The sequence below is a fragment of the Podarcis liolepis genome (genome assembly GCF_965112155.1).
Source record: "Podarcis liolepis genome assembly, chromosome: 11".
NCBI lineage: Eukaryota > Metazoa > Chordata > Lepidosauria > Squamata > Lacertidae > Podarcis > Podarcis liolepis.
Genome location: NC_139565.1, coordinates 4,909,831 through 4,930,887, shown reverse-complemented (window position 1 = coordinate 4,930,887; position 21,057 = coordinate 4,909,831). Strand labels below are relative to the sequence as shown.

The 21,057-nt window shown below is 41.0% G+C and overlaps 1 protein-coding gene and 1 long non-coding RNA gene across 8 annotated transcripts in view; one reads left to right on the top strand and one right to left on the bottom strand.

Moving 5' to 3' along the window:
• Positions 1-21,057, top strand: part of LOC310688515 — a 699,093-nt gene that overhangs the window by 288,397 nt on the left and 389,639 nt on the right. The window lies entirely within an intron of this gene.
• The window catches only part of LOC310688419 (transducin-like enhancer protein 4), a 127,807-nt gene that overhangs the window by 42,898 nt on the left and 63,852 nt on the right, over positions 1-21,057 (bottom strand). For 4 of the 7 annotated variants that reach the window (XR_014516925.1, XR_014516927.1, XR_014516930.1 and 1 more), the window contains 2 exons: positions 6,908-7,112; positions 5,172-5,188 (listed from right to left, as the gene is read on the bottom strand). Coding sequence is in view for 1 of the 7 variants with exons in the window: in XM_083464889.1 (XP_083321015.1) it covers positions 5,172-5,188; positions 6,908-7,112 (222 nt within the window). In the remaining 6 variants the exon portion in view is untranslated. The remainder of the gene's footprint in view (positions 1-5,171; positions 5,189-6,907; positions 7,113-21,057) is intronic. The other 3 variants (XR_014516926.1, XR_014516928.1, XR_014516929.1) reach the window with 1 other exon arrangement.

Here is a 21,057-nt window from a genome sequence, read left to right as displayed (position 1 = left end):
TGTATTGAAATTTCCTTTTGACAGATGGCCAAAAATTACTTATTATTTAGAGCACCAGAGCTGCCTGTTTGCACATTAGAAGAGGAAAGGGAAAAATTAAAAGCAAGGAGGAAATTTATGTCACGTTCATTACCTGTTAAATGTTAAGGAGCATTATCTTGCATGAATAAATTATTTCATACAAGCACACAGTCTCCAGCTGCTGGCAACTGGCACGTTCTGGCTGATAAAAACCATCTCAAGTCACACAGTAGACAATCATAAAAAGCCTCTCTTAACCAGGAGCCACTTAAGAGAGGGCAGATCAATAGAACAAGCAACTAACTGCTACTCTGGGCATCACGGATCACATTAAGGAAATTAGCAAACTATTTCACCTTGCAAAGCTGGCAACAAGCCCTAGATGCTGACACAATCCAACTTGCAATTTGATGGCTGTACAAGACAAACATTTATTTATAGCTATCGCTGTCTAATAAATCAGTGCAAAAGGAGTTGCACCCTTGCATGCTGTCATTCCAGATGTCTACCTAATGGCTTAGAAAAAAAGTAACCCCAAATTAATTGCAGGTGAATTAGTCGCATCTACTGAACAATGACACACCTCATTGGTTAATCTCTATTGCCCTTTCTTCAGTTTTGAGCAACGCTGGCCATCCAGCAATATCGTTTACACACATTCATGGTTCACACAGGATTTGTTAACATGCCATTCATCAGTTTACGATTCAGATCCAAACCCCTGTCTAACCATAAATTCTCCGTGTTAAATTGCTGGAAGACTTTGTTATAAAGAGATGAATAAGTTAAATAACATAAAAGCAACGAACAAACAATTAAGTGTTCATATGATGGGGTAAAGTAAAAGCAGTAACATATTTTTTTTAAAAAAATTACCTAAAAGCTTTTGGGTAATGATACAATCTTTCACAAATTATGGAAAAACTCATGGAGATAGCCATGACTATTTACACTCCAAACCACTAGTAAAGGTAAAGGGACCCCTGACCGTTAGGTCCAGTCGCAGACGACTCTGGGGTTGTGGCACTCATCTCGCTTTATTGGCCGAGGGAGCCGGCGTACAGCTTCTGGGTCATGTGGCCAGCATGACTAAGCCGCTTCTGGCGAACCAGAGCAGCGCATGGAAAGGCTGTTTACCTTCCCACCGGAGCGGTACCTATTTATCTACTTGCACTTTGACATGCTTTGGAACTGCTAGGTGGGCAGCAGCTGGGACCGAGCAACGGGAGCTCACCCCGTTGCGGGGATTCAAACCGCCGACCTTCTGATCGGCAAGCCCTAGGCTCTGTGGTTTAGACCACAGCGCCACCAGCGTCCTAAACCACTAGTATACAGGCCCAATTTATTTTTATTTTCCTAAATCACATGCAGCCTTCCAGCCATAAGCTGTATCATAAACTGCCTTATATTTGCTTGGGCAACCCTTTTGGTTTTGCAGTCCCAAGAAATGGGAGGCTTGCCCCTGCAAGGCCACCATACATGGTTGAAGACTGCACTCTTAGAAAGATCACAAGTTGCTTCCATGCATTCTGTTTAGGTTCATGCAGAGAGAGAAACTAACAGAGCCATAACTGCTAGTTGAATGAAAACTGGCTGCAAATACAAGAGAAACACATATAGTCTTTGTTGCATATTTCTGTTTTTCAGCTTATGCCTCGCCTTTCCTCCCACTGAAGCAGATCTGAAAATCAGTGTACAATCATATTAAAACCAACTTAAAAACATACGGAACACACACACACGAAGATCACAACAGAAATATGCAAAGCAGAAACACTAATGCAAGCAGAGAAAGCCTTCAGCCATGACACCTCACCACTACATCTCTCGAGTGGAGCTGATCCCTGCTTGCATTCTTCCTTTGCATCCCCTGTTTGAATCCAAGCCACGCCTTCAAAGGAAGAAGGGGAAGCATCAGGAGGGCACTCGCAGTGTGTGCTCCTGATTTGTTCCTTTCACGTTAAGTCCATCTGGCATCATATAGGGATGTCAGGAGGGTGACTGGCTGGGGGCTGACCTTGCCTACCTGCAACAATGGCATGCAGCTGAGGGTGGGAGCCATCAGGGATGGGGGCAGTTTAGGATGCAGCCCACCAGTTCGATCTTATTCCCAACCTATGATTTACAGAGACTCCGTTGGAGTCTGGAAATACATTTAAAGGGAACCCAGGGTTTTATGAGAAAGGGCAAAATCAAATTCATTGTGGACCAACTGTTCTGGATTACGTTTTTTTATTGTACTGTTATAGTTCAAATAAGAAAAACAACAAAATGGATTGTTTTGTTGGGGACTGGGTTTTTTTGGATGAACTTATTTTAACAAGTAAATTGGTTGGGTATTTTAGGGCAGAAAGGTGGGGCACATATATCATACATACACATGGCTTCCTTCCTTTCTTTTTGAGGGGTAAGTTTTTAGGACTTATTATTTGGGAAACTGAACCATGTGTAAACTGATTTAATGCTGGCTTCTTCAGTCTGCAGAAAGACAGTTATCCTGCCACTGCTGCACACACTGGAAATTATTGCAGATGGAAAACTGACAGTTCTTGTCAGTTTGCAGCTGTTAAGAACCCTGAGGGTAACTGTGAAAGTGACAAGAACAAGGTCAAATTCACTCTGTTGCAACATGACAAAGCTGTGAACAGCACCAGCAGAGGACTGGGATAGGGTTCAGACTGCAGACCTCTCCCATTTCAGGAAAGAGAGAAAAATAGTTGTTAACATGAAGCCATTTCCTTCACTCTCCAAGGTGGACTTCATACATGCAGGTTTATGCTTTCCTGTTATTTTAATGCTAAATTGCATCTGCACCAATGAGGCATATCTAGAAATCACATCTAAGAACACATCAAGATCAACTCCGTTTTAGTAGTAGCGTCCTATGCATGTATTGTTAGGAACATTGCACTTGGGAGTGTGTCTCTGTGCACATCAGGAAAAAAACTTACTATGAAATGTACATGGGAAAAAACTTTAGATGTCATTAACTGCAAACCTGAAGTCACTCTGGCACTTCACTGTCATCACTGGAGACAAAAGGCTTTGAGTATGGAACACTTCCAATTGCTCAAGATTGTTTTTGCATAAAACCTTAAGTCCTATATACTTTAGATCAGAGGTGAGGAACCTGTGGTCTTCAAAATGCTGTTGGATTACAACGTCTGCTGTCTCTCGCCACTGGCTATATTGGCTGGAGCTGATGGATATAGGAGTCCAACTACGTTTGGAGTGCCATAGGTTTCCCACCCCTGCTCGAGAAAGTGCCTTCTTGCTTACATGCTTCATGGTTAACTGAAAGTATGCATCAACTACAAATAGGGAGGGGGAGGGAATCAAATTGGCTCCAAGCCAAAGGCCAGGAGGAACGACTCTGTCTTACAGGCCCTGCGGAAAGAAATCAGATCCTGCAGGGCCCTGGTCTCATGAGGCAGAGCGTTCCACCAGGCTGGAGCCAGTGTTGAAAAGGTCCTGGCTCTGGTTGAAGCTAATATAACTTCCTTAGGGCCTGGGACCACTAGGGTGTTGCTATTTACGGACCTTGAGGCTCTCCGTGGGGCATACCGGGAGAGGTGGTCCCGTAGGTACGAGGGACTAGAGCTTGAAGCCATTGAGAAGTGGAGGTATTCTGCCTTTCCCTATAAGCACCTGCCAAGCTCTTAGAGCATCAACTGATATGCCTCCACCTTGAATATGGAGTCTTTTGGTACTCTGCTTGAGCACAGCAGGCTTCCAGTCATATTTTGGGTAGGAAAGAGGAAAGGGATCATCTGCCACCGCCACTCCTGCAACTCTATAGTGTTGAGAGAAATCCTCAGGCTAGTCGTATTCAGCAGACACCCTTCAGCTGTTGCTGGCCTACAACTCCCATCATCCATGACCGACTGCCATGCTGGTTGAGGCTGATGGGAACTAGAGTCCAACAGCACCTGTATGGCACAGCCATTGGCTACTCCTGCACCAGAGGATGGCAGAGTAGTTTCTATGGTGAAGATGCCAGCCTTGTTCCAACCCCCTTCTAGAAATACATGAGAAGCTCATGGAGAGCAAAAAATCCATTCGGGATGTGTGTCTATTCCAGAGTTTTGGCAGGAGGGAATAAATGCATTTCATACGCATCCAGAAATGTTCTGGAGTGGTCAGGTACCGACCAACCTTATGCTGTAGGAGTTGGCTGGTTCACTGATGACTTTTAGAGAATTAATTTATACACTTTTTTTGTTTAGAATAGCTTTTAATTTACTTTCTGGCTGAAGTTATTTTATCGTGTTATAGACAAGACTATTGTTTATTTTAATTTGGTTTTTCTACTATCATCAATTGAATCTGTTTAGTACTGTGTCATACAAGCAGCCACTAAACTGTTTTCGGCTAGTTGGCATAATTTTTGTTATACAAAAAAATACAAAGCATATTCTATTCTGGGCTATTACATCAGCTCTAATATTCTATTTTACATAGCATACCAACTTGGAACCTGGGTTGGAGAATGCTATTAGAAAGACATCTGTCTTAGTTTCTGCTTGACAACAGATTAGCGCTCACATTTAGGATGCTTTTCATACCCAAAGATCTGAAAGGCCATGCTTCGGTACAGCTAATTTTTGTTAAAATATCAAAAAGCCTCTAGGCACCAACACTAATTCCAGTGAAAATATTCATTACTAGGCTCAAAATTATGGGAGTCACTCCAGACAACCATTTAACAGATGGGAGACAAGCCCATAGTGAATTCTCTCTCTGCACATTGGAACGAAGGTCCTCTTGGGATTTAGGAGTTGGGGAAGCAGGAAGGCTCCCTTGTGTGTTGTCTCCCCTGCAACCCAAAACCTCTCAAAAGAGCCAGCATGCATCAGTTCTTTCATCCTGAAAACTTCCTGATAAGAAGAGAAGGATGTATTTCTCAGGAATCAGCCAACAAGCAAAGCACACATAAATAGTTCTCACAGCAGCTACTGATCATTATCGTGGGACCGTTTGAAGTTGTCTTTATATGTAGCACCTCTGGAATAGCTGACCCAAGACTCTGATAATCAATATAGATTATATCTAGCTACAATCACAACACCTCCTATGCTTTACTTCAACTACTATGAAAAGTACCGCATCTCTTCTAAGCTAATCCTTCCAATTGTGAAATGGAGTCTTACCTTTATGGAGTCTCTATCTTCATGCACAACAGCAGCACCAACATGGCCGAGAAAGACAAGGGGGAGGGAGAGAGAGAAAAATGTGAGCTTACATAAAATTATGCATTTCTTTACCCTCCCCCCAAACCTAATCCCTGCTAAAATAAATAAATAACACACATATCATCTAATATGTGCAGTTTCTTATTGACACCTGTACTGTACAACTAATTTTATAAACTGAATTTATCATCTGACTATATTGGCTTACCGACACTTTCTAGCAATAAATATTATAGCAATAATGTAGGAATCTACAGTACAAGGTATAGCTAAATATTTGCTTTTCAAAGAGAAGAGATAGGAGCAAAGCACACTGTATTCAATCCTTATCTCTTAACATTATGGCCCACAGCAAATTTCTTAAGTCCAACAAAAGTACACTTCCAACATTGCCATCCATACATCATCCAAATCAAGGGTTATACACAGAATATTATTTTTATTTACCCAAATATAATGCTTAACCTCTGGCTTTATAGCCCTCCCTCTCAATCCTACTATGAACACACAATGAGACTGAATATTTCCACTTTAGAACTAATCACTATTCTCTGTGATATTGAAACTCATGGAGCTGTGGCTTGTTGTTTTATTAGTTAACACCAAAGAGAATCAAGTTAACTCTTCTAACAAGAATCAGAACTAATAGTTGATTTAGACAGTTCTAAATCAAAGGCTGAAGCAAAGGAGATGTGTGCCACCCAAGGCTGATACACGCTTGTTCTTGCAATGCTATACCATGGTTTGGCAATATAACTGAACCAGGCCAGTGCTGTCAGCAGATCACAGAATCAAAGTATTGGAAGGGAGCTTGGAGGTCATGTGCTCTAAACCCCTGCTCAGATACAGGATTTGTGGTGCAGGATGCAACTACAGTATCCTGGACAATGACAATCCATCCTCTCCTTAAATACATCCTGCAAACGCAAACCTTCCACTACCTCCTGAGGGAATCCCTTCCACTGCTGAACAGCTCTTATTAGGAGGTTTCACCTAATATTGATCAGAAATCTGCTTCCCTGCAACTTCCATCCACTGGTTCTAGTTGCTCCCTGTTTTTCCAGAGGGCAGAATTCTGCTCCATCGTCTGTGGGATGCCCCTTTGAAATCTGAAAGCCACCTGACTCATGGTGCCTTACAGAATTACTGGCATCCACCTGTCTCGAGAAGCAATGGAATGCACCTCCGGGGGTGAAGTCAAACTGCTATTTTAGCAGCACTGAAGTGACCTCCCTGGAGTGCAAAAGAAATAGATCTCTTCCCCCAAGAAGCTGAGAGTATGAAAATAATAGAGAGATGGGCAAAAGAAGGGTAGGGAGGGAATAATGTGGGCAAATGCAGTTACATGTGCTTCGGGGTTTGTTACAGTAGGGAATAAATTTTAGGAGACAAGCCAAAGGGCCTATGGAAAATGTGGATTCTAAAAAAGGCTTTCAAAGAAAGGAGATGTATGCCACCATGCCAACCATGTACATGTTATGTTCCACCAAGGGGATTCTATGAATAGGTGAGAGGAAAACAGAATGAGTTCAATTCTTTAAGGCTGCCGAACCTTCCGTGAGTTCCAAAATGACTCTTGCCCTTGCATGCTCACCAAATCTTTTGTCACCCAGTCCTCCCTCTCCACAAAGAGGCAGGCTGTATATTTTTAAAAGGCAAACTTCTTTCCCGGAGGCCAGTGAAGCATCTCCTACCTCTTTGGTGGTCGTTATCATGATGCTTCTTTTCATCTTTGATGGGGAGATGGGACTGACCCCCAAGGGCACTCGACAAGGCTAAGAGGCCAGCGCTGCTGCCAATGGGTGGGATGGCTGGTGGTTGCAATCCTGAAGGGTGTGGAGTGAGAGGCACTGGGAGACCGTGTCCATGTGACAAATGCTGGGCCTGGAGTTGCTGCTGCTGTGAAAAATTAAACACAGATATTGAATTTGTTCCAGGAAAGGGAGATTTAAATGCAGTTAACTGTGCACTGGACTGCGCTCGTGTTATCTTCAAGGGCTGTCAACCAGTCAATGGCCTTGCTTCACAAAAAATAATTAAAGACAGTACAGCATCTTGGTGCAGGTGGAGACATTTGATAAATGAAATTGGCTGAAATACACAATTGTTTGCTGCAAGAGTAGCCAAAGCACCGCCCTCCGATATGCTGTTGGGACTCCCAATTCCTATCATCTCCAGCCAGCACAGCCAATGGCCAGGGATGATGGGAAATGTGGTCCATTAAACATCTAGAGTGGCACTATGTCCTATAATGTCTGGAAAATTAGGGGGTAGGACAGTGATGAAGGCTGCACATCATGAACTTTATTAAGCTATTCTTAAACTGAACAAAACCAAAATGATAAGCCTGGCCTTTCAAGAGCAGCTCTTCCGGGAGCAGCAACACACATATATACACATGTCTAATCAAAACACACAAGTTAACAATGAAAGCAGCAATAAAGTTTTGCGCACGCACCAAAAAAAGGGAGAAAATTGAGAAAATTAGTGTTAAACAGTTCTCCTAGAGCTGCTGCGCAGCGTGCAGTGAGAGTTAATTTGAAAGAGGAAACCTGAATTAACAATCCAGAAAAGGAAACTGGTTGCAGCCACCGTTTTAAGTCCTTTAAGTGTCCTCAGCGGTACTTGAGCAAATTACTAAAGAAAATCTAATGTAGCAAAGCTTGGGTCCTCCTGTAGGCTTGCTCAATAATGCTGAAATAATTGGGCACTCTGTGCACGTTTAGTGATGCTCGAATGAAAAGCTAGAGGCCTGCCCTTGTACTCTTCTCTAGCTGCTGACTCTGTGTTGTGACAGGTTTATTTGAGTGGGACTGTGATGCATGCACCAGTAACTGCGCTGACAAGAGTTTAAAGTCATTTTTACCAGTACACTGGCAACACATAGAGAAAGCCCTTGAGAGGTTAGAATTGGAGTGCTTGACCTCAGCCAAGGCTGCATCAAGCTTTCTACTATACTAACCATTGTGGGGTAGATGGTTTGTTGATGCTGCTGAGCGAGAATCGTGGGGGGGTGGGGGGGTGGGATACAGTGGTAAAGGGAAGAAATGTGTCATGCTCAATCTATCCGAACAGGGAACTGCTTCAGTTCACACTTGCCCAGACAATAGCCCACCCCCCCTGCCCCCCACTCCTTTACTTGCGATTCACAAAATGACTCTGAAATCAGCTTTCACAAACTATACTCTTTAAGCAATCTCTCTCTCTCTCTCTCTCTCTCTCTCTCTCTCTCTCTCTGTGTGTGTGTGTGTGTGTGTGTGTGTTCAAGCCCTTAATAATGTTTACAAAGGGTCAGGAACAACTTGCATTACCACCACCAAATTTCAGAAACAAAACACTCCATCAAAACTCCAAGACTTACTTCTGCCTATTATGTAAATGGGCAACACTGTACTATGTGAAAATCTTATTACCTTTCAATTAAATTTATCATTTGAAAAAGGTATATATTAAGCTACCGTCCCTCCACCCGACTTCCACCGTTTCACCCTGGATTTAAATTAGATATACAACCAGCTGCACCAGTTATTTTATTGCAACTTTTGGTTCTAAACCGTTGGAAAGATTATCCTAGTTCGACTTCTGCTCAGATTAAAACTAGAACTTTAGCCACAGAAGGAGCGCTGTGACAATGGTGCAAACATAAGCCAACAGTTCCTGCTCAAGCTGAAATTAATATGAGGCCACATCAGTGTTACAGGGTGAACATTTCAAAATAAAGATGTTTCTTTGAGAAGTGTTATCCAATCAACTGCCCTACAAGAAATATGCAAAATAACTAAGCAAGTATTAGAAGTCACCCCAGAACTGGCCCTACTGAACGTTTTCCAAGATGATAATGCCCACTCATATTATAAAGAGCTTACAACACACCTACTCTCAGCAGCCAGAAGCATCATAGCCAGACCTGGCAGGAGTGAACATGGACCAGTGGTACCAAATCATATGGGAAACAGCCATACTAGAAAAGCTAACCACTAAACTGAAACTGACACTGGGATAAAGAGAAGAGGACGCCTTCACCCCAGTATGGCTCCCCTTTATCACGTACACAGCCCATCAAGACAAGAAGAATCCACCAACAGCATACAAATCAATATGGGTAACTTGACCCAACAATCACCCCCTTCACAAATGCGAACAAACCTCACTGCAGCCAAACACAGACAACCAACCACATCCTGGGCCCCCCAATCCCTCTCAATGCCAAGGAAATATATTAAGCGAATAGGAAGAGAAGCTACCCAGTTGATGCTGACACAAAACCCCACACGTACACTATAGAAAAGAATTTAAGTTCCACCACCCCACCTCTCCCCTCCCCCCTTCTTCAGCAACCTCATACTGTATACAACACTAATGTCTCATATCAAATGTAACTGATCTGTAGAAAAGACTCCACAACCTGAAAAAGAGACAATGCACAGCTTTTCTAAACCAAGAAAATATTTAATAAAAATGTGATCCAATAATTCTGTCCCATCCTGCTATCCGCTGTGCCTCCCCCTTGACACTGGCAACAAGGGAAGCACAAGGCTCTTGATCACAGCCTTCCAATGCAAACACGACTTCCAATGTGTGCAGTTAAAAACACGGTAGGACAAAGGTCTATTCTTTCTAGCTTTATTATTTGTCTTCTCAATCTACCAAGGATATCTCAGATAATCTAAGAACTGCATTTCCCATAATGCCCAGATGCCTTGGCTTCATCACAGACAGAAGGAGGATCACTGCATCCTGCGCCCAGGCTCTCAACCTGTGTGTCGCAGTATCCTCTCCTCCTGTCCTGCACATCGTCTGTAAAAAGGGAAGGGAGATACTGTAGTAGGTTGAGATGCAGAGGCTCTAGACATCTATTCTGAAAAGGGACCCAATGGGTTCTAGAGGCCTCACTCTTTCTTAGAAAAATCTGGGGAAAGAACCAGATTCATTTATGATTGGATCATTAGCAATAACCAACTTTTTCAAGGAAATGCAACATTCACTTGAATATAATCAATGCTATCCTACCTTCCAACTATCTGGCTAGCTAATACAAATTAAGTAAAAAGTGTCACCAAGGCAAATATATTCTGTAATGGAATGTGGCATCATAAATTGGGCAGAGTCCTTTGGGCACTACTATTTCTCTACAAACTTATACCAACCCTGTTATCTTAAAGGTATTCAAATAATATCCAGTCAACAAGCATATGTGAACTCTTGAGCATGGGATAGCAATATATCACCTTTACTATTTAATTGTAATTTAGACGGCAAGTGAAATTAAGGGAGTCATTTTTTAATTGTTTTTCTGGAATCAAATAATCAGGATTTCTGAGCTGAGGACCAGTTCTCACTTCATATTTTGTAACCTGAAAGGAACGCCCAAGCTTTTCCTTAAAACAAATCATATGAATGTAGGAGGTTTTAAAAACCTCAGAAACATGAGCCCAATCTTTCAAAATGTTTTTTAAAAGCATGTAGAGTTGCTCTCTCACACGCACAGCACTTGACCAGAAACTCAGGTAATTCGTCTATTAATAAATATCTATGGCATTTCATGTAATTGGTATTAATCTCCAGGTACATAATACAAAATGAGAATTAACCTGACTTGGTGTGTTTTAAAGGGGAAGTGGGAAAACATGGAGGGAGTCAAAAAAGGTTTACCATTGATTTCATTACCATTTCCTAACTAAGATATGAAATATTGATGGCAAGCTTAAATCTCCCAACTACATATCTAAAAAGGATCAAATTAAAAGCACAATGTGCTTATAAACCATGGACAAATTAGCTTCTAATGTTCTCTTGTTAGAGTCAGCACATTCAGAAGCCTATTTTCCTGGAAAGGATTCAGGTTTCTACTGGATATCATCCAAGCCGTGCCATGCCAGAGTAATCTAGTGCTTTTCCCCTTACAGACCCTGAAAGCTCATTGCCATTATCCAAACAGCCCTAACATCCTCCTCCAACCCAGAGACATTTCTAATGTTAACTGACAAATTAATCTCTCAAAGACCTCACTTTATATCTCAGCCCACATGCATGCTGTATGTATATCCTTTCAACGCTGCCTGGAAAATAGAGGCAACATCCAATTAAAATATTCTCATTAGTATTACTATTCAAGTCACACTGCATACAAAAACAGCTACCAAGTGGAGGAAATAGAATTAGAGGAGAAAGAGAAATAAGCAACCTAGAAAGTTACAAAACCTAGAAAGGGAAAAAATAAATTATAAAATATCAAGACATAGAAATCCTTAATATTAAATTAACAGTAAATCAGCAGCCAAGATCCATTTCACTCGCCCCAAAACCCTGCTCCCCCCCCCTCTCTCTCTCTCACACACACACACTTCAAAAATCCTATTCCTTATAACATGAGCTGGTATGTTAAATATGCAGGGTTAAAACACATAGACTAACCACTACTCCTGCCTCCCATACTAGTATTGACCTCTTGGACTTTATCATTGAGTAAGAAATGTAAGAGGAAAAGTCAGTAGCATGTCTTCTTTCAGGAAAACAAGTATGATGAACATTAGCAAGAGAGGGAAATCACAGGTTTAGAAGGCAGCCATTGACGTTGAACAAGACATAATAGGTTTCATATGATGCTGGCTATTACCTCCCCTCCCCTAATACAGACTGGATTTTACTTATTATCCATTAAGATTTTGTCTTCTTTAAACATATAACACACTTTTGGAGCCAGCAGGACAAATCCATCACTCATGTGAGGACTTGCCATGGCTTGGATTCCAGTGGACATGTGTCCTGTATAGGAAGGTCCTAAATATGTCCATCAACTGTTAACAACTGGACAGCAGACTAAGCAGGCACACCAGTCACCTGGCCACAGTCTTCCCCACTGTGGTGAGATGTATTATACTTCTATTTAAACATGGTAATTCTAATTTTACATCTTTGTGTCTAAATTAGCATGGTGCAAAGGACAACTGGTCAAAGATATGAGAACAACACATCTATAGTCACTTTAATTGCCAATGGCTCTCAATATGTGGGTTAATTAATGATATTATTATTATTATTATTATTATTATCCCACCCTCCCCAGCCGAAGCTGGGCCCAGAGCAGCTAACAACATTAAAATGATAATTAAGAGCTTCTGCAATGCCTACACTCACCCGATTAACTAGGGTGTGCCCATATGTATTGACTAGGAAAGGAAATTAACATATTGGATGTATCTTCCCACTTGTAACAACGAACCAACTAAGCAGTCTGCCATTTTCCCCAGAGAGTTTTGCTTCCCTTCACACATCCCTTGCGAACCTTCAAAATGGCCAAGGGATTGAATAATCCTGTGCCCACTTCTTCTTTTAGTGTTTCTGCATTTTAAACGTTAGGCTTTGCAATATTCGTCAGACCAAAACCATCCACCCTACTGGTTCATTGCAGGATTACTTTGCCCTCCTATAACCAAGTTTAGTTTACAACAAGAATAAAAATGAATAAAACTAATATATACAACAAAACAAACAAACAAATAGTAAAATGTACAAAAGCAGCACAAGAGTAGTGGCAAAAACAAAGGCAACAAGTGAGAAAGGCCTGGAAAAATAATAAAGATCTTTCCCGGTGGGTGAAATTTCATCAAAGCAGGTATTATATTGTTCATTTAGACTACCTTTGAAATGCAGCAAAACACGCCCCAATATGAGAAGACCTGGAACTGTCTTGCCTGGGAAAATGGCTAATAACCAGAATTCTTCTGAATTAGCATCACTATGTGCAGAGCCTATTCAGAAGTCTTATTCCCAGTAATTTTGGCAAGACTGAAGCAGGGGATGAAGGGGGGAAACCCTTCATGACAAGTGCTATGATCCACCAAGAATTCATTAAGTCTATTTAGGCAGTGTACTAAGCTACTGCACCAAGTGAAATTTTCATACTTTAATTTAAAATCTCCAAATAGGACAGTATAATATCCAACTGCAGACACTTTGAGCCATGCCACTGCACCTGTTTCACACTGTGATTAAATAAGATATGGCATATTTCAGCGTTTCCTAAAACATGAAACAAAAGACAACATGAAACAGACACACCATTATGTCAACCCCTCTTCTGCCTTTCCGCCATAGCAATCTGTATACAGTATACAGCAGGTGGCCAATTTGTTTTACAGCCTTTAAGCTCCAAGCACAGCTTAATATAGGCAGAGCCTTTGATCAAACAATAAAAAGCCAGAAAAATAAGTGATTGCTGCACAGAGGTCACTGTCTATTACTAATTTATACAGCACCCTCCCCGGCTCTCAGAGGTTGGCAGCTCTGAACACGCACACATTCGGTGGGAATGACTTTACTAAACAAACTGAAATTGTAACCATCCATAATTTACAGAGAAAATGCGACTTTCCCCTCCCTGCGCATTTAAATCAAAACGTTCAGAATCAACGGGGACAGTCAAATCCTCTTCCCTGTGTAGATTCAGGAGGAGGCACTCTTAGCTGGCATAAATCAAGGTACTCAGTGGAGCTGCGCCAAATTATGCCATCCCAAAGCCTAGCCCTTATTTCTTAACCTTTGTTTCAGATCAAAGACCCAAAGAGTAAACTCATTTGAAAGGCAAAAAGCAGCCCCTTCACACAGTCAGAAATTCCTCCTTGCGTTCAGCACCAGTGCAAAAATGCATTAGCATTTAGCAGCATGAGCCATGGACCAGTGGCGCCACGGGGATAATAGCATGCACCGATGCTAAGTTTTTATTGGAGCTTGTATGCACTTATCTGTACCACATGGCTATCCAGAGATTTCCACTTCCCTCTCAAACCCCAAATATCTCAGAAAACATAGAAAAGAGGTGGCACGTTAAGTACTAATCAAAAGAATAAACATTATATTCCAAAAAGCTTTAACCAATGTGCTGCCCACTCTTTTAAAAAAATAAAGAAAAATACTGGAAGATGAGGAACGCAGAAACATTTCAATCTCAAACACAGAATGGATTGTTTTTACATCAAGAGCATTAATGAGAAAAAATTTAAATCTACTAATTATATGCAATCTAAAAGGTTTATTATTCTAAAGCTTGCCATTCACTTTTAACACATTTTTAATTTTCCAAAGCAATTAATATAATTTTATTAATAAAACAAAATGCTTAAAGGTTAAACCAGACTGTTTTAAAAATTATACACATATATGTATACTATTTATATATGTATGAGAGAAACAGTACAGGCAAAATCATTTAAATCATTTCCTTAGTAATACAAGTAATATTTAAATAGATTTAATAGTACTGCTCCAAACCAGTGAATTATGAGTTTAAAACCTATTAAAATGTAATGTTTTTTTTCCCTGAGCTGAGGGGAGAGAGATTTAAATCCACTGAATTTTAATATTTCAGCTTGAGCTGCAGGAGGTAGAGAAAGTCCAAATGAACTATTCCATCAGCACCATTCAAGCATGAACATTTTAATCAGTTTTACTTCCTTGGAGTTCTCTAACACAGTTTACGCTGTCATTCTGAAAGCACTTAACACAGAGAGTGTGAAAAACCACCAAGGCTTGTTATTGCCTTCACAATTGATAGCAAATAATTTTGCAGGCTTCCTATCATTAAAGTGTCACTGCTAAAAATTGAGGTTCAGCACTTCTTGTGCTAAATTGTATTTTTTGGAACATCGCTGCATACCTGGTTCTTACATTTTTGCTACATTTCCCTCTGTGATAAACAAGCACAAGTGCACGGCTCCACTTGTATGCAACATAAATAGGCGTATGTGGCAACGGTGTGGGGTATGCACACACATAAATGTATGTGTGTATGTATATGAGGATACACAAACACATTTAAAGACAAATGATCACTACCTCCAGAACTGAGGGAAGGGGAGCACTGAACAGCCATCAATTTATTTAAGTTCCAAGTTACTACTCCCCTTTTTAAAAGTGTGTCAATTACTAGTCCAGTGGATTTCTGCTAGCCCTGCCCACCCCCCAAAGCGTTCTGTCTACATAATAAGTAAAAATGAAATCCTTATGTTAAAACGGAAATTATTTATTACAATATTTTGTTTGTACCTTTGATTGCTGACATCACAATCTATTCTACGTGTCTTTATGGAGCCAACATCAGATTTATTTCCTGCTTCACATACATTTCAGCATAAGACTGTAATTAATGGTCAGCCGCTGCCGCTCACATGCAGTAAATTAAACCTTGTATGTTAAACCTCTATCCATCTGCCATGGATGCTTTCGCTGAGATTCCTGCATTGCAGGGGGTTGGACTAGATGACCATTGGGACCTTTCCAATTCTACGATTCTAAGTAAACTACAGCCATTCAGTTTCAGCTGGGGTCACCTATACTAACCGCTTATCACAGCGGCTGTGATCCAGAGAGATATTTTATTTTGCAACACTTTCCCGCTTTCAGCAACAGATCCCAATGTCCTCTCTCAAACTGCTTTTGAAACACCCCAACATCAAAAGCAGTTTACAATGTGAAACAGGGAGCTGATGGACAGCTGACATTTTTGAAATACAGTTTGGTAGTTCTTTGATCCAGGTCAATGTGTACAAATAGTTTTTAAATTGTTTCCCTCTGACTTCCACACTTGCTTCCATATTCTTCTCTGTCCATCTCTATTACTCTAAATCAGGGGTCAGCAAACCCACTGGTCCACTGTCCCTCAGAACTTGTGGAGGGCCGGAGTATATACAGTGCTACCTCTGGATATGAACGGGATGCGTTCTGGATCCCTGTTCGCATCCTGAAGCGAAACCAACCCATGCCTGCGAGTGCCACGATTCGCTGCTTCCGCGCATGCACGTGACGTCATCTTGACCGTCTGCACATGCACAAGCGGCGAAACCCGGAAGTAACACGTTCTGTTACTTCCAGGTTGCTGCAGAGCGCAACCCAAAAGTGCTCAACCTGAAGCACATCTAACCCGAGGTATGACTATATCTATCTATCATCTATCTATCTATCTATCTATCATCTATCTCTATCTATCATCTGATTCCTATGCTGGCAGCAGTGACGCAAAACAGGCTTCTTCCTGCCTAGAGAAAGAGCGAGTTCGTCCGCTCTGCTCTCTGGCCCACAGGAGCACCAGGGCGGCAACGGGAGGAAGAGGCTGAGTGGCGGCAGCTCTGACAATCCAACGCCGCACCTAGTTTACCCCAGCACAGAATGGGAACGTCTCTGCCAATCAAACGCCACTGATTGGCATTTGGCAGAGCTGCCACCGCTTGGCCTCTTCCTCCCTTTGCCATCGCTGGCAGTCTCGGCTTCGTGGCGGGTTCCAGCTTCACGGCGCGGGCCAGATTTAGGACCAGGTGGGTCTGATCCGGCCCGGGGGCTGTAGTTTGCTGACCCCTACTCTAAATCCCTTTCTTTACCTACCCATCTCTCATTCTAGTAATACATTAATTAGAGTTTAACATTGTGTTTTTTTAAGACGCTGCCCCTGCCTCCTTGAGAGCGGGTACAGCAAACAACTTCTTCTCCTTTCTATTCCCAGTTTATATTATAATAATCACCATTAAGGTCAGTACTATCAATACTGCTGATGATGATAGATACCAACCTTTTACCTCACCTTTTCATTTTCTTCAACAACTTCCCTCTGGCCCTTTGCCCTCAGAGAAGAAAGACCCTTTCTTCTCTCCCCTGCCAAACTTCTCTGCCTCCTGACTACCTTTACTCAGGAGTTGATGGCCCTGGTCTACTGAAGAAGCCCCAGCCCCAGGCTGGAGAAACAGGGCACAAACAGAAGGAGAAGGGGATCTCGGGATACTCAAGGTAGATTCTAACACATTTTATGTAAAAGAATACCAGAAAAAAGGAAAGAGTCACAGACCAATGGCATTTAGCTGCACAGAGAACTCCAGCCAAAACATTTCAGTGAAGAGCAGTATTTCTGGAGGGGGCATTAAATGTTTCTATATGTGTAGCTTGGAATAAAAACCCTGGAATGTGAACAGTGACCAAGTAGTTTCATCTCAAATGGGTTCTGTTATAATTATAATGGTGAAGTTTCCCCCAGAAATCCTCCTCCCCACCCCCTTTCATTTCCCCTGAAAAACAAATTTTAAGAAGGATGGCTAATATTTAACTTGTGACAATCTGTCAGTAATTTTCAATGGAACATGACCTGTGAAAGAAGTCATTATAAGTGTTTCATTCCATTAAACACAACTAGTTTACTGTCAAGAGAACAACCCGTCTCTCCGTGTTTCAAGTTCACTTCAGCATTCCACATTTAAATGGCATGGATCAGTGGTTTGGTTCATTTACCAATGAAGGAAGAATATTGCAAAGTTAACAAGGTGTTTCATTAGGTTTCACAAAATCCTAGCATCAAGGTATGAAGGATCTACAACGTACTACAAATACATGTTCACAAAATACTGAACTACACCACAGAATTCCTTTAGATCAATCCCTGATGACCCCATATATCTCCCATGTATATTTTATTCTACAAAGAACTGCACTTTCTTTCCTAACATTTCTATGTACGTATGTGTATTGAGATATACTCAAGATAGCGCTCCTCTTGATGAACCCCAAAATATGGATATTAATGAAGCACTATTATTTTGTATGCAGAGATTAATTTTTTTTAAAAAAGTGATGAAAATGACTGAGGGTGGGCACATGGGAGAAGAACGAGTTTCCCCGCAACCCTGTGAATGTCCAAATTCAGTTAAAACAGCCACCTAGCGAGGATAAACTCTCCTACCTGCTCAGTGAAATTAAATGCCTTTTGCAAGACAATGTTATTCTCATATTTCTTCATTTAAATACGTATAACCATGTAGGGTATCTAAATTAGTTTGAAAGGCTGTAGCTCCAGCTGGTAGCAAGCAGTCAGGGGGGAAGGATTCATTCGGTGCAGTTTGAAGTTCACAGTAAAATTAAAAGGGAGATTTTCACTGAAACTCCACACAACAGTTAAAAAATGAAATAAAACAAAAACTACACACACTGGGCTAAAAGATGCATGTCCATCAACTAAAACAATGTTGAGTGGTTTTAAAAAATGTCCAACAATCAGAGTAAAGCAAGACTCACACTCTCATATCTTTACATGAAAAGCACTTACGTTTTTTTAAAAAAATCAGACCTTTTGCAATTTATTTTATTCAAAGAATATTTAGATAGCAGTAGTTTTATTAGGTAATGAAAACTAATTGGGAAATTATTCATCTTCTAGTCTCCCCACTGGAGCGTAAAAGACATATAACAAATGTTATTCATGATTCGACACAACCTACTCTGTCTGATTCATCTCCTCCTTTCTAAGGGGCACTTCAGAGGAAATAAAGGTTACTCTTTCCCATTTATATTTTTTAATTGACTGCTGGTATTTTCTTGTGGTCAGAGGGATAGGAAAGAACACTCAAAATAGCCTATTAAGAAAAACAAGCTACAATCAGACCACGCTCTACACTCCTGTCAGCCAGGATCAGAGTGCCCCTACTTCCTTGTTAAAAGATAGAAGCATAAATGAAGGAATATCTTCACTACAGATTGATTATTCCGCAACCCTTATCCACATCTTCACTCAGCAATTTGAATTTTAATGAAAGTAAATGGAATAATTAGCATTTCAAAGCGTGTTTGATACAGTGCATTTTTAAAGGGAGACTTTTATGTATATTCTATACACAAAAGGGAAAAAAGCATTTGCGAGTGGGCAGAGAAAGGAGAGGCACACTGGTAAGGTCTTCATTAGAATAACTTAAACAATTGCTTGAACTAACTGAATAATTACAGATGTGAATCATGGGGCTATTAGTGATTTTTCCTCACCTTTATTTTATATGGTACTTCTGAACAACCAACTGTTTTATCAGTCTTTAGAAGTGAATCATAAAAAGTTTTCTCCTCCTCCTCCTTTGTTTAAAGGGAGCCCATTAAATGTTGCTACGGTGTGCCCAATGTTTGAAATTCAGGAGGCAGCATTTAACATTTCATATTAAATTTACTGGGACAAAATCTTGTCCCAGTTAATGCCAATGAGGAGCCCACCAGTTCTCAAGAAAATAAAAAGCCAACTGAAATGTAATGATAGATGGCCAATACGAGTCATATTACCCAATCCCTTATTCCTAGATAATTCTGCAAAAAAACCCAACAACCCACCTTTGCCTTGGAATATGACTTATGGCTTTCCATAAAACTATGTTATGTATTTGGGATGGCAGAGACTTGGAATTAGCTACAAACAAAGGCACTAGGGCAAGTGGAAAGCGATTCCATATGAGCAGATTTTGCTTCTTGTGCCACACTGAATTTGATCTAAAATATCAACCTCGAGCTCTTATGAGTACAAGGGGCTGGTGGGGAAAATCTCCTCAGTGTGGACACAGAACCCCGTGTGTGGCACTTTGAGTCCTTGCTACAAAATACAATTATCTCAGGTCAAAACAGCCCGAATGATATTTGCAAAGAGGCCCCAAAGGAATGCTGGAATTGTTAAAAGGAATAAAAGCAACATAAGAAAACAAGGTGCTCTACCCTGGTAGAATGGCTGACCAGCCAAAGTAGCCCTTTTAGTTGTCTAACTAAAATAGGGCACATGTGGGGGGGGGGGCGCTTTGTTTCCAGAATTCAATCGCGCCATTTCTTCTAGAGGTGTTTTAAAAAGAGGTGCGCAAAACAACAAGCAAAAAAAGGTCAAAGGGTGTACACTATGCAAAGTCAAGACACAGTCAGTGTGCAGTTTACTGATCATATTTGGATAGCTTTGAAATGCATATTGAGGTTTGCACAGATGTTCCTTTAGCCTCCTCCTTCATTCACAGAAGCCATTCTCCACCCTAAGCAATGAGACGTGGATTCAGAAAACAATCAAATCTGATGGTCAATTTTGAAAATACCTATTACCTGTGGCTGATGGCTTCTTGTTGTTTTCATATATTTTGTTTAATGAATGTTTACTAATATTTTAGATATTAATTTTTAATTTGTAAATGATGTGACTTAAAAACACACACAGCCTTTCCCCCCTATTTCTTTACAACCACCTTGAGAACTCTGGCTTGAGAGGTGGGTTGCAATTTTGAAAAATAAGTAAAACCAAATGCATGCTTTGCAGGAGCACATGAGATAAAAACTACAGTCGTGCCTTGGATCCCGAATGCCTTGCGAGTCAAACGTTTTGGCTCCTGAATGCCGCAAACCCAGAAGTGAGTGTTCCGGTTTGCAAACGTTCTTTGGAACCCAAACGTCCAACGTGGCTTCCAATTGGCTGCAGGAGCTTCCAGCAGCCAATCAGAAGCCTTGCCTTGGTTTCCTAATGTTTTAGAAGTCGAACGAACTTCTAAAACGGATTCCGTTCGACTTCCGAGGTACCACTGCACTGCAAATCCTACACCTTCTGCATTATCCTACTTGTTCTTCTACAATGACAGCTTCCACATCCTCAAAAGAAGTACATTTCAGATTGTGGAACTTGCTACAGCATATGTCTCAGTTCACACATTACATCTTGATGCCCGTAGATACTTCCAGTGAGTAAATGAGGGGCTGAAAGATCTTAAAATATAAGGCTGGCAAAGCTCTTCACCAGATAGGAGCGTCTTCTGTCAATTTGGTTGTCAGTCTTTTGAGCTTCTGCACATTTAAAAAGAAATGAGTTGGAAAAATGAAAATGAGAAATAGCTACATGGTCAGTAGAATTCTTTTGTTTACCTGCTGGCTTGTTACGAAGTTTCAAAAGCACAGCGTATATGTATATATTGTTAGGTGGGCTGCAACAAAGGGACAGCTTGACCAATTTGTAGAAGCACAGATTAGCCAGTGCTTGGATCCACTGCTGTCCAATTTATTTCTGACCAGCTGAGAGAACTAAACTTCACAA